General features: G+C 42.0%; 1 protein-coding gene across 2 annotated transcripts in view; it reads left to right on the forward strand.

Annotated features, from left to right (window-relative positions):
- Window positions 1–14,345, forward strand: part of RASSF3 (Ras association domain family member 3) — a 159,424-nt gene that overhangs the window by 38,903 nt on the left and 106,176 nt on the right. For both annotated transcript variants that reach the window (XM_054025588.1, XM_054025599.1), the window contains exon 2: window positions 9,819–9,940. In XM_054025588.1, coding sequence (XP_053881563.1) covers window positions 9,819–9,940 — 122 coding nt within the window. The remainder of the gene's footprint in view (window positions 1–9,818; window positions 9,941–14,345) is intronic.

Raw genomic sequence — 14,345 nt, forward strand, 5'->3', positions numbered from 1 at the left:
AATAAACAATGGGTAAAAAATGTTCTTACAATTATGCAAAATAAGTGTGTTCTTGCAAAGGGAAAGCAATTTTTAAACATACAGGGTCAAATCCTTCAGGCCTCAATTCAGCAAGGTACTTAAATCCATGCACAACTTTAAGTACATGAGCAGGTCCACTGAAACACAAGCTTAAAGATGTTGTGCATGTACTTAAATACCTTGCTGAATCAGGGCTCAGTCCTTACTCAGGCACAATTCCCATTGTGCAACATATTTAAGACTGATCGTTAGACTGCATTTGTAGTTCATTTAGTTACAATACAATATCTCAATGTTTAGAGCTGCCTAATAATTACTAGAATCCTATACAAATAAATGAGCATAAGAAAGATATATTACTCATATTACGGTAAATCAGACAATAAAAAAAAATCATATAAACTATTATTGAGGTGAAATTGAACTTAATAGTCTAACGTTAGGTCTGTTATTTTGGTTCTTTTGTGGTGGATCTCTGCTCCAGTTGTGCCAACCTGTAGCACAGACAATAAAGCTTACAATTTCCTACTTCAGAAATATAGGCCTTTACCAATTGAAGTAATGGAGAAATATAGCTGTCATTAGTAGTAGCAGCTGAAATGCAGAATCTTAGTCTTTCTGCTACAAGATGGTCACAAGCTTGAGACAGTCTGTCATTCCATTTGAAATAGTAGTGATGCACCTACAGGCACCAGCCAATATGTAGGCAAAACCAATTATTAGTACAGTGGCTATACAAAATATATTGCTCCACAGATTCTTAAAAATATCACTACATTCCTGTGTGTTCCACCTATGTACAGTAGGCAAGTGCTCCTGCATTACGAAAGCATCCTTTGAACAAGAACAAACTACAGATGTTTAGTAGCGATTGGACATCTAACATAGTGAATACCGGTGAAAATGAGGTAGGATCAGAGGCTAAAATAGGGAAAGAACAAGTTAAAAATTACTTAGATGTCTTCAAGTCACCAGGGCCTAATGAAATACTCCCTAGAATACTCAAGGAGCTGACTGAGAAGATAGCTGAGCCATTACCGATTATTTTTGAAATGTCATGGAAGATGGGAGAGATTCTACAGGACTGGAAAAGGGCAAAGATAGTGCCAATCTATGAAAAGGGGAAAAAGGACAACCCGGGGAATTGCAGACCAGTCATCTTTACTTTAGTACCTGGAAAGATAATGGAGCAAATAATTAAGCAATCAAGTTGCAAACACCTAGAAGATAATAAGGTGATAAGTAACAGTCAGCATGGATTTGTCAAGAACAAATCACGTCATTATAGCTTTCTTTGACAGGGCAACAAGCCTTGGGGATGGGGGGAAGTGGTAGATGTGGTATATCTTGATTTAACTAAGCTTTTGATACTGTCTCACATGACCTTCTCACAAACAAACTAGGAAAATACAATCTAGATGGAGCTACTATAAGATGCGGGCATAAGTGGTTGGAAAACATTCCCAGAGAATAGTTATCAGTGATTCACAGTCAAGCTGGGAGGGCATATCAAGTAGGTTCCCACAGGGATCAGTTCTGGTTCTGGTTCTAGTCAATATCTTCATCAGTGATTTAGATAATGGCATAGAGAGTACACTTCTAAAGTTTGCGGATGATACCAATCTGGGAGGGGCTGCAAGTGCTTTGGAGGATAGGATTAAAATTCATAATGATCTGGAAAAACTGGAGAAATGATCATTGTAAAATTAACAAAGCTGCGGTTCAGTAACAGATCGACTGTTGGCCTCCCTTGCCTTGTGGCGTGCCTGCTGCAGTTCCTTTGCTTTCATGCAGTATTGCTGCTGATCCCTGTTGTACCCCTTCACCTGCATCCCCATGCAATCTGCTCATAGATTGTCCACATTTCTACATCTGCGCCATAGCTCTGCCTGCACAGCCTCTTTTCCCTACAGGCCCAGAAGATCAAATACCTCTTGTCTGCTATAGGCAGGAGCATGTCGGAAGCGTGTAGCCAGCATGGTCGGTTGGGTAGGTGCACGCAAGGGAGCGCTTCTGTGTATGCTTACCAAGCTGGGCAGTCAGGAAAATGCATTTTAAAAATACGCAGGTTTTTAAAGGGGGGAGGGAGGGCTGGCTCAATGGCTTCGAGTCTCTGATCCCTGGGTAGTGGAGTTGACAATTATGACTAGAACGGTCATTGTTAGGCATTGTGGCAGAGCTGCTGGAGAACTGTTAGGGTTGACATAGGTAATGCAATGTGTATACTCACACTGTAGGTTGACCAAGGCTCAAGACAATGCTGGGAAGTGATGTTACTGCATTGCCATAATGGGGCCCTTACATCAACCGGAGACAAATGTGAGTGTAGATTCACGCACAACTAGGGTAATGCTAGGTGACTTATGTTGACCCAACTTTGTAGCCTAGACCAGGCCTAAGTCATAGATTTATAGAAAAGTCTTTATTTTCTAATTTCTATTAAGGAGAAAAAAAAAATAGAGGAAGGAATAAAACATTGTTATATATAGCCCTTTCCCCTCATAAGTACAGATTAAGGCAAAAAATTTTAAACTTCGGACGTCTGTGTTCAAGTTATTTTCAAATGCAAACACTTCTACATTGTCCTATCCCCCCACTTTTATCATGAACAATATTGTTAGAATGGATAATTTGGCTCACTGTAGGTTTTCAGTACTACACTCGATTTTAGTAAACTGGACCATCTCTAAGAAGCCAATCAACATTCAACGTGAGGTGTAACATATTACATCCTGGCTTCTATGACTGTCAACAAGATTACAACTCTTTAAAGTTATGGAAAGATTATAGTTTAGTTCTTGTTGCTAAACCATGTGTCTGCAGTTGTACTTCTTTGATTTTTTAGCTCAAATTTTAGTTTTATACAGCAAATACACAACTTGTCAGTCTACAGTGTAACTAATAAAAAGCTTTTGTAGGTGACAGGCATAATGATGGATTAGTGTTGTAGTTTTACATGAATTAAAAATAGTAATACTCAAAATTATATTTGGCAGCTGTATAAAAGAAAAAGATCATTATTTTATCAAAAATGATTAAAAACTGCACTTTGTCCTTTGATACTATTAATATGTACTATCAAATAGCAATTTTTTCATTTGCAGTTACATCCTTCACTTTTCTGTTTGAAGCTCAGTGGATTTCTATATATTTTATTATTCCTTATAAACCCACAGTGTCCTTTTATGAGACCCTATATCATAACTACATATTTTTTTATCTGCTACAGAGCAAAGGTTATATTTTTGAAATACAATAGATCAGCTGTTCCATTTTTTATTCTTACTCTACAATAATGAATAAGCTTGTTGCACCTTTTCTGTTTTGGCCACTGGAGCTTATTTATTTGCATACCAGACAGGAAAGAGATGAAGGTCGGTTGTGCGGCATCCCATGTTCTGATCTGCATTGCAGATGAGGAAAAGCAGATGATATGCCTGGCATGTTGGCCAAAGTTTTCAAACCTAGGCATCTAAATAATCACTTGATTTCTCAGAGGTGCTGAACAGCCTAAACATCACTTGAAGTCAATATGGATTCTGAATGTTCAACACCTCTGAAAACCTGCCCATTTCTAGGTTTCTAAATACGGATTTTGTTGACTAACTTTATGCATCCAGATATTAAACTGTTACTTATTTATTGCTTATATATATTTCCACTAGTATTTTTAAGTGGATTGGGACAGTTGTAGAAAGACAGAAGAGCTGTGAATAATTGATAACTTGTACTTTCCAGTAGAGCATTAGTTGTTTGAAAGATAAGAGACCTAGGGTATGTCTGAACTGCAATTAGACACATGTGGCTGGCACATGCCAGTTGACTTGGGCTCGCGGGGCTCAGGCAAAGGGGCTGTTTAATTGCAGTCAGGGCCGACTTTAACTTTTTTGCTGCCCCAAGCAGCAAAAAAAGCGCCGCCCTGCCGAGCCCCCTGCCCACCGAGCGCCACGCCGCCGGAACCCCCCCGCGAATGCCGCGCCCCACGCCGCCCCCATGCCAAGCGCCGCGCCGCGCCGCCAGAACCCCCCCCCCCGAGCGCCGGGTGCCGCGCCGCCCCCCCCACCGAGCGCTGCGTGCCAGAGCACCCCTCCCCCCCTGCGGAATGCCGCGCCGCTCCGCGCTGCCCCCCGCCACCCCAAGATTGGCCGCCCCTTACCAGGTGCCGCCCCAAGCATGTGCTTGGTTGCCTGGTGCCTGGAGCCGGCCCTGATTGCAGTGTAGATGATCTGTCTCGGGCTGCAACCCAAGTTCTGGGACCCTCCCACCTCACAGGGTCCTAGTGCCGGGCTCTAAGCAGAGCCCAAATGTCTACACTGCAATTAAACAGCCCCTTATCCTGAGCCCAGCAAGCCGGAGTCAGCTGGCACAGACCAGCCGTGGGTTTTTAACTGCAGTGTAAAGATACTCCCACTGCCAGATCCTCTGACTTGATACATCCCCTTTGTGCCATTCAGTGGCACAAAGATGTTGTGAAGCTGGTTTAACAGCCTTCCTGGAGATTCTTCCAGTTGGCTTAGCTGGTTTCCTAGCAAATTTCCCTTAGAAGCTAGTTAAGCCAACTTCATAGTCCCTTTATGCCTCTGGAATGGCTATGGGGAATCTCTCTCCAGATGACGAAGGCCTCATGGCCTTTGAAGTGAGCCTGAAGACAGAAGGAGTGGCCATATTACTGCAGACAATCCTTGGCTGGCAGAATGACCTTTGAGGGCTATTGCAGAAGGGCACAATTTACAGCAGTCGGGAGAATGTTCTATGTTCTGAGACAAATTGAGCTAGCCCTGGGCCAGCCCCAGAGTCCTGCAATTCAGGAATAAATCCATTTAGCAAAGGGAATTATAGAGAGGTAGAACCAGCATAAGAGCAGAACTGAGCTGCAAACAACCTATATTTAGCAATTACTTGAAACCCAAGTAATCCAATTTGTTTTCTAATTTTCCCATGACTTCTAATGAACCTGGTGAACCAGCCCCAGTTTGGAAACAAAAATGGAAAAATGGAATGTAATCATCTGAGACTTATTCAATAATGTAAACATAACCAAAACAAGTCCAAACACTTAAGTCAAGTATAAGTTAAGTTCAAATTCAAATGTAGGACATTAATAGTAAAGGCTATATAAATACAGTGTAAATCAAAAGGAGTCATTGCCACATGGAAATTACTTTGGTTTCTCCTTCCTTCTGTGATCTGTTGCCTGAAAATAGACTTTTGAATAAAAATATGAAGCATTTTCCAGGAAGCTCTAAAAGTATACCTCTCTTGCAGCAACTGTAGTAGTCATCTTGCTTGTGATGCTGGGAAGCAAACCACAATCAATCAAGTAACGTAGGTTGTACTGGCTAACGTCCTAATCTATGGAGTAGTAAAACTATACAGCATAGCTTCCTCAGAGCTTGAAATAAAGACTTATTCTGAAGGATTTATTTCAGTTAAAAAAGATACAAGCATATGTCTGTTTTCTCTGTACTCTTTGTTTTGGTTCCACACAGTCTATAGTATGCATATTCATTTGAAAGTCAAATTTTCCCAGGTCATCACAGGAATTAGTGTTCTAATTTACAAGGACCAGAAAAAAGACCACATCAGAATGTAGGGACTTGTGCTCTTGAGCACCATATTTCTTCCTTGCTCCTATCTGAGCCAATGAAGCTCAATTACCAAGGTCTGTTTGTTGTAGCATCTGCTCAGCTGCCTGCCTGTTCAGTTGCTTGTCTATTTCTGCATAACGCTGCAGAGAATCGGTTATGGGAACTGCTATTTACAAGCTATCAAGCAAAATCAAGTTTCAAGTGAAGAAAACACAAGCGTCAGGTAGGGACTATGCGCCTAAATGAATGCTTGGGACTCTCACAGTTTACCACAAAAGCAAAATACAAGTGTTCTCAATATCACATAATTTTAGAATTTATTGAACTGCTTTTTTCTTCAACTTTCGGCTGTTGAATAAGGCAATTTGAATCTAATGCAGTAGTGAAATGCTAAGTAACAGAAAATGTTAGATTTTGCCTCAGCAATTGACAACACAAATTTTAAAAGATAATATTTGTATATTTAATATTTACACATTTACATTTGCATTTTTAATTTATAACACCAGTGAGATAAGTATAGCTAAAGTTTTCATTATACATATACCTCACTTTTACAATAGTTTTATTTCAGAAGACAGACTTAATATCCTTACTGATTAATTTGAGCAAGTCCTTTTTTTAAAAAAAAGTCAGTGAATGTTTTTGTTAGCAGTACTTGTTAAAGGTTTTGATTTCTTCCAAGGCAACAGACATTTCAGATGCCATCAGAAAAGAATACCAGATTCTAATAAATTTCCAAGCAGAAGTCCATTGATAATCTAGCAAAATACCGATCTTAGAAGCACAGATAATTTTTTCTGAAGTTCAGATATTTTGGGAGTGGGAGTAGTAACGGTTTCAGTAAAGGATCATCCAATAAGTAAATTCCCTTTAGTTTGACAATACCTGTACCTCTGTTGTACATTGTACTCTTATCTATGGAATAGTTTTTTAAAAAACTGAACTGCATGGGTAAAATGTTCTAATTGCGTTTCTGTTATAGTAGAGATAATCTTTTCTTTTCCAGTCTCACTCATTAAATTTACATTCTGTCTGTTAAAATCTAGCTTATGACAGAAAGCTTTAATTGGATTTACAGAGATGAAGCTTTTATGTTTTCTGCAATTATGTCTCTAAGAGTCAGGAGGAAGTTATGGGCCTGTCTTATAAATGACATTAAAGTTACACAGATTAAAATGAATTATAAATAAGAAACAAAATAGGATTGAAAGAGAATGTTTCCTAATTTCATTAGTTAATCCTGTCTTAGAATACTATTTAACCAACACACTGTTCCCTAATATGATTTGTCAAAATGATTGTGTATATAATGGGAACAAGCTCTATATACACACACAAACTACATAAAAACATTATTAAGGTTGCAAAGTCAAGTACTCAAAAGTTAGGAATGCCAGTGCTACCTTAATTTGACCCCCTCTCCCACCTAGTGTATATGCATTATGAGACAGTCTTTAATTACATGATCACATGCTGTTTTTCCACCGTAGGACCCCTGCCTCAGTCAGTGCACTGAATGGACCATACTCACTAGCTGAGCATCTATTTAATGTATTATTTTATTCTTGTTATTCATGAGTGTGTGCTTTAGGACTGATTGACTGAATGGCACTCAGACCCTACTCTGAATAGAGAATTATTAACTTCCTCATGGGCTTTTTTATGGTGCTCATCGCTATAGTATCTGAGGTCTTCACAGACATTAATGATTTTGTTTTCACAATGCCCCTGTGCAGTGAGGGGTAGTATCTAATATTACAGATGGGGAACTGAGGCACGAAGTGTTCAAGGTCAAAAGTGTTCATATATTTTGGTTGCACAACTTGAGACACATGGGACTTGATTTTTCAGAGGACTTAGCATTATATAGTACTTTATATGTTCAAAGCACATCTATTGATTTCAGATGCAGCTCTGAATGCCTAGCACTTCTGGAAATCAGACCCAGGGTTTCACGTTGTACATCCAGAAAATGAGGAACACACAATTAGTTGATGTTTGGTTGAAGTGCCTTGGCCAATAGGAACTCTGTGGCAGAGGTATGGATAGAATCTAATTCTCCAGGGCATCATTCGGCTGCCCTAACCATGAACTATCCTTCCTCTTCCTTTAGTCTCCTGCCTTATTGATTACACACCCTGCCAAATGAAAACACAAATTCCATCATGTAGACACCCACATGGGTCATCAGCAGGGTTTGAACTTTCAGATCTACTACATAGACCTCCTGCCAGTTCATCTAATGGAGTAACTGATAGCAGTAGAAAGGGACAAGACACACAAACTTTGCTAGTGAGCTTCACAGATATTTGCTGATAGCTGAGGAATGATGAGACTCAGAAATGTCCTTCCCTGATCCCAGTCTCTTTTCCCAACCAGTCTTCTATCACCACCACACTAGCTCCCAGTCTCTCCCCCAGACTCCTTGCCCCACTAAATTATCATCTCAATCTCTCCATCTCCCCCCAGAAACCTGGTCCCACTCCCAATCTTCTTGTTTAGACTCCTCATGCCAGTGTTCCCTACCCCAAGGCTCCTTGTTCCAGTCTCCTTGCTAATCCGGTCCCAGTCTCTCCGCCCCTACCTAACTCCTTATTTAATGATGATATGGCCCACAACAAATGGGGCAGTTTCAGGGAAAGTCCTACTTGGTCCCTTGGTCCCTAAGCTGGACCATGCTCATTGCAGATGGAATCTTTGGAGAATTTAGCTGCCTAACTCTAACAAGTCTTTACTAAACACGTGAACTGAGATTTTTCAAAGGCTTATAACTTTGCCAAATTTGGATTTTTTATTCGCATGAACATGAAAAGGCACAACCCTGTCACCAGAGCAAAGCCCCTACCAAATTTGAAATCTTTGCTCTAAAGGATAGAAATACTAAAGTTTTCAACTAAATGTTTATAAGTTGTTTTGTTTTGTTTTGTTTTTTTAACATTCCTAACCTCATGCTCAGAAATGGCTGAACCATTTTAGCTGAAACTTTTTGAAAAAACTCAACTTGAAGCAGACAACCCAGCATGAAAAAATTCAGTCTGAATGGTTAAAGTTTGGGAAAACTATAAGCAACTTAAAACAAGGTCTTAAAATGGAAAATGTTGTGAAAACTTAACTATAGTTGGCACTACCAGCTCTGCCGGTTTTTGATTATCTCCGACAATATGAAAACAGCAAAGCTAGCAATGTTTCTGAGCAAGCCAGCAGTTGCTTTAAAAACGGCATAAAATAAATATTTACAGGTTTGAGGGTAGAAAATTGAAACCTGATGAGCCTTTTGTCAAAATAGAATTATGTTCTACGTACCTATTATTATTGATTTAAATATCTGTGGTCATCACAGCTGATCTTTGTGAGCCAGGAAGTGAGGTTTATACATCACTACTGAATGCAGGTTTCTGATGGTAATACTTTACCACACAGAGTACCTGTGACTTGATGTGTGTTTGTTATCCAGCTGTCAGTGTGCATTAATTTATTCCTAAAGGGCACTGAAGCTGGGGTCATCTACAACCTTTTATCTGAACTTTTGATCTGAAAAATGCGAAGTGTTGTTATGTCCATTTAACAGACTGGTAAATTGAGTTTAAGTGACTTGTCCAAGATCATACAGCAAGTCAGTGGCAATGCCAGGAAAAAAATTCAGGAAACTTGACAAAATCCCCTGTTCTGCTTTGGACAATATTTTCTCTCTGGTAATTAAATGATAATAGTTAATAATACCTACCATATACCATTTGTAGACCTCAATTCTCTCTAGAAAGGTGCGTTTTCATTTGGCAGGGTGTGTACTATTATTAGCCACATTTTACAGATGGGGAAACTGAAACTCAAAGAAGTTAATTAATTTGCCTGACGTCACACAGGAAATCAGTGTCGAGAGATCTGGTTTCTGTTGCTGATTCTAACCCCCAGTTCCATCTCCCATCTACAAGACCACGCTGCCTCTCACAGGTATACTAGATAGTTCATGAAATTCATAAGTTGTCTAAACATAAACTGTTTAAACAGCTTAGGAATTTCACTTTGTAGCTTACTTTGTGGGAGGGATTTTAAAAAAATTATAGCGTACATTACATTAAACACGTGCTATTTTGGAAAGAGACCTATTTGCATTCAGACTCTAATTTGCATTAAAATGATTTATATTACTCTCAAAGCAACAGCAAGTTCTTCTCTAAATATCTTTTCTTTATATATATGTTTCAGATTGCAGATATACATGTCACTCTCACTGCCGAGATCTGGTGCATCTGGACTGTCAGCAGAATGGAAAATTAATGGAATGCATCTCCATATATGACGAGTTGGATCAAACCAACAACGGTCAGGTAATATGTTTTGCATTTGCAGAATTACTACTATCCAACTGTCAGTTACATAATAAAGAACCTTCTTCCTGTTCCACCCATCTATTCAAGATCAAAATGTACTTCTACTGGTAATTCAGTAGCCGTACCAGAAGTTCGTGCTGCTGGAGGTATTATATTCTGGATAAGAAAGAAGGCCAAGGGCTTGACCGTTTGTGATAAAGATCCTGCTCAAATTTTGTTGCGAGAGAGTAAGGGTTTTAATCCTTCTGTTGTGATCAAATTCCAATTTGGGTAATTTCATATTTGCTTACGTAAATACTTCTCAAGTTTTAAATGGACACAATGTGCTTTTTCTTTTCTTTTCCTTAACTATTGTGTTATGTCACTGCTTGCTTTCCACCCCTGAGGAGGGCCTCATATCAATGTTTTTGGTTTTACTTGTGGTATACTTCAAAACAGTACAAACAGAGGAGTTTTTCTCCTCACCTGAAAAGGCAAGGAGTTTACACCCTATGACTAATACACTCTTCTGCATGCGTGCACACACTCACTGTCAGTCAGCTCTATAGCTAGGGCAGATAGCGCCACCTATTATTAAGGTTACCCAACACTTCCCATGATAAGACCCTATTTTCAATTGTTTATAGCTTTCCCAAACTTTAATGTTTGGGCTGAAATTTTCCATGCCAGGGCATTGCCTCAGTTTAAATTATTCTTTTTTTTTTTTTTTTTTTTTTTCAGCCAAAACAGTCCAGCTGTTTCCAAAAACAAGGCTAGGGGAAAATACATTGTTTTGCCCATGTTACATTCTGATGACTTTTTAAAAAAACTCTAGTGCCCCCAAGCTTTGGGAAAGAGACTTGCAATTTGGCAGGGAGTAGCCTTTATGTCAGGGATGTGCCTTTTGCCATCCCCATGAAAATCGACCCAAATTTGGCCAAGTTATAAGCCAAATGGCATAAGCTTTGAAAAATGGCAGTTCATACATGCTTAGTAGAGGCTTCTTAGATTTTGGAAGCTAGATGCCCTAAATAGTCCATCCTCCAGGGCTGGCTCCAGGCACCAGCCTTCCAAGCAGGTGCTCGGGGCAGCAGTCTGCAAGGGGCGGCAGTCCGTGTGTTTTTGCCCCCAAGCAGCGCGCCAAATTGCCGCCGCGGACAGCGGGGGCAGTCCGTGCGCCGTTAGGGTAGCACACGTGTTTCCGCGGCGGCGGCAATTCCGCGGCAGCTTCTATGTTCAGCTGCCCGCGGCGGCAATTTGGCGGCAGCTTCTGTCTTCCGGCTGAAGCTGCCGCTAAATTGCCGCTGCGGCGGAAACGCGCGTGCCGCCTTAACGGCGCACGGACTGCCCCCGCTGTCCGCGGCAGCAATTTTGCGCACTGCTTGGGGCGGCTAAAAAGCCAGCCCTGCAATCCTCAATGGGCATGCTCCAGCCTGGGGATGAGCAGGACTCTTTAACTACAATTGTAGCTCCAGGCTACTGCAAGCCATGCTAGGTCCAGGCATCTGACCTGAGAGCAAGGAGCCTGTCTCTCTTGTGTTCTCAAGGACTTCCTGCTGGTGGAGGAGGAAGCAGACAAGTCAAACGCAGAGAGGACTAGGACATATGAGTGATCAAGGGAGTAGATTGGGACAAGGAACCTTGGGGCAGGGGGAGTAGGACTAGAGCCTGGGGCTGGAGAGAGAGAGGAAAACTCAGACTGGGAGTTGCGGGGAGACACTTTTGGCCTTAATATCTCTGTGCCTTAGTTCCCCCATATGTAAAATGAGATAACACCCCCTCACCTCATAGGTGTGTTGTGAAAATAAATTCATTAATGTTTGTGAAGCACACAGATACTATGGTGATGAGCACCATAGAAAAGCCCATTATGAAATGTATAATTCTGTGAATAGTGTGCTGTAAATAAGGCCTGGAATCACCTTATTGACAAGGAGAAAACAAAATATTGAATAGCTGCTCATTGAGTGAGTACTGTCCTTTTGGGTCACTGAATGAGTCCCATGTAAAAAATAGCAGGTGATTATATAATTAGTGCATCATACTATATATGCATAAGGGGGCCAAATTAAGGTTGTAGAGGCAACTTTAATTCTGGCATTTCTTAACTTTTTCAGTGATTGACTTTGGATTGAAATAATGTTCTTTCAACATAGTTTTGTTCTCTGTGTATAATACATATATATATACACACACACAAAAACTAACTAAGGGACATATTTGGTGCTTATGTGTTATGCTCCTTCTCCTTAATGGAAATTATGTGACTAGGAGTACATATGCCTAAAGTGGCTTACAGGTGAGGAGATGGCTGCAGTGGTAAGAAACCACAGTCTGATGAGAAAATTAAAACATTTGCACTTGCAGCACTAAGAAATGGAAGCAGTCAAATTCAAGAGAAAATGTAGTGTGATTTAAAATGGGAGGTGAAACAGTATTATGACAATGAGTTCCCCATTAACAACATAGGCAGGGTTTGTCCCAGACAGCAGATTTCACAGAAACAACAGACAATCTCCAGGGGCTCATTGAAAGAGGCCCCCCTTGGATAGCTGAAAGAAAATTGGGCAGGGAGAGAGAACATCCCAAGGAGATTTGGATGGGAGTAAATCAGTCAGGGTTGGTGATTTGAAGAAGTCCTGGCAGAAAAATACTATGTAAATAGGCATGCTTGTGTCATTTGTAATTTGTAAATTATTTCTTTTCTTTCTATTTGGACTGATGTTGTGGGGTCTGCTCACCACTAGTGCACTTCCTCTTAGTCGCTCTGGGGATTAGCTGATGCCAGGTCTGATGCCCCCTTTCCACCTCTTGCCACATGCCCTGCCTTCTCTTCCTGACTTTCAGTGAGGCAAGATGCTCTGTGTACGTGGCTTAGCCCTCTGGCCAAGTCAAATGTGTCCTACCCTTCCAGGGTATCAAAGTCTCTTCCAAACAGGCTCAGGCAGTCTTCCCATTTGCTGCCCAGCTGGTGCCACTTCCCCAGTGGCTGGCAGGGGAACCCAGGCCCATCCTCTACTCTGGGTTACAGCTCACTGCTAGTGTGCCTCCTCCTGGTCACTCTAGGGATTACATAAGCCACCTGATTCCCCTTAGCTGTGGCCTGCCTGGTTAACTGTCCCCCTTCTTAGCCTACATTAACCTCTTCAGACTAAGCATGAGGTGAACACCTGATCACAGTTGGGTCATACAGGGCATCACCATTTTGGACTCCATTGGCACAATGGGTGGAATTGAGATAGATGGGGGAATGTTGTGCTGGGGATTGGGTGAAATCTCATTGAAGCTGTTGGGTGTGACAGCCACCCTTCATTCAGCACAAATAGAAGAAGCAGTTAAGCTCCTTTTTGGAGCAAGATACCTGAAACAGTAGGAGACACCACCCAAAACACAGGGTACATACGAAACCGGTCAGAAGCCAAGCTCAGAGGCGGATTAAAATTTATTGTGGCCCTGAGCACAAAGAACATTTGGACCCCCCCTTGCAATGGGGCCCTGCCCATAGTCTTTCTCTTCCTCCCAAGTCCCCACCCTCTGGCCAGGCCAGAAGCCAGAGCTGAGCAGTGGTAGGAGCCACTCAGGGAGCCACTCCACCTGCTCTGGGCAGCACACCCCAGGAGGCGGGGACATGGGGTAGGGACTGCTCTTGGGCACCCTGGCCCCCTGCCCAGGGCAGGTGGAGGGTCTAGGGCCCCCGACGGCAACCCAGGCTTCTTGGGTGACTCCTACCACTGTCCGGCTCCGGCTTCTGACCTGGCCTGCGGGCGGGGACTCAGAGAGAAGAGGAGGAGCAGGGGGCAGGCCACTGAGGAGGAAGAGGAGGGGCTGGGGGTGAGGCCACAGTTCCAGCACTGGTGGCCCCCTCTACTTCTACACAGGTTCCAGCGGTCCTATGGAAGCCCCCAAATTGGCTGGGAACCCTGGGCATCGGCCCCATGGGCCCTTGTGTTAATCTACCACTGCCAACTGGGCAGGAGATGATGGAATGCTTTATACTCTGCTGCTCCTTTAACGTCAACATTTGGAATGTGTTGGCCTCAACACTGAGAGTTTCCCTGTTGCGTGGGCAGGCTTATGGACAATTGGCTTTTGGACTTTTTCAGACACCAGAGGATTCAGCATCTACCTTGCTAAGGAAGGCAGAACAGACATTTGCCGTGTAGTTTCTTTGAGCCCCTGGCAGTTGCTAACACAGTAGTTCTGTGTTACCTATAGCAAAGCTGTTCAGCCTGTTTTCAGGCACAGGATGACTCATCTGACACTCTAGTTCAGACTATTCTTACAGATATTCAGTTGCTAGCAATGGCGGAGAGCAAACAGATAGTTTGGCAAAATGGCAGTTGGCACAAGACCTTGTGGCATCAAAATGACCTTTTCGTTCTTAGGACAAAGTGTCTGGCACGGAGAGGGTTCTGATGTTTTC

The sequence above is a fragment of the Malaclemys terrapin genome, chromosome 1 (genome assembly GCF_027887155.1).
Source record: "Malaclemys terrapin pileata isolate rMalTer1 chromosome 1, rMalTer1.hap1, whole genome shotgun sequence".
Classification (NCBI taxonomy): Eukaryota; Metazoa; Chordata; order Testudines; family Emydidae; genus Malaclemys; species Malaclemys terrapin.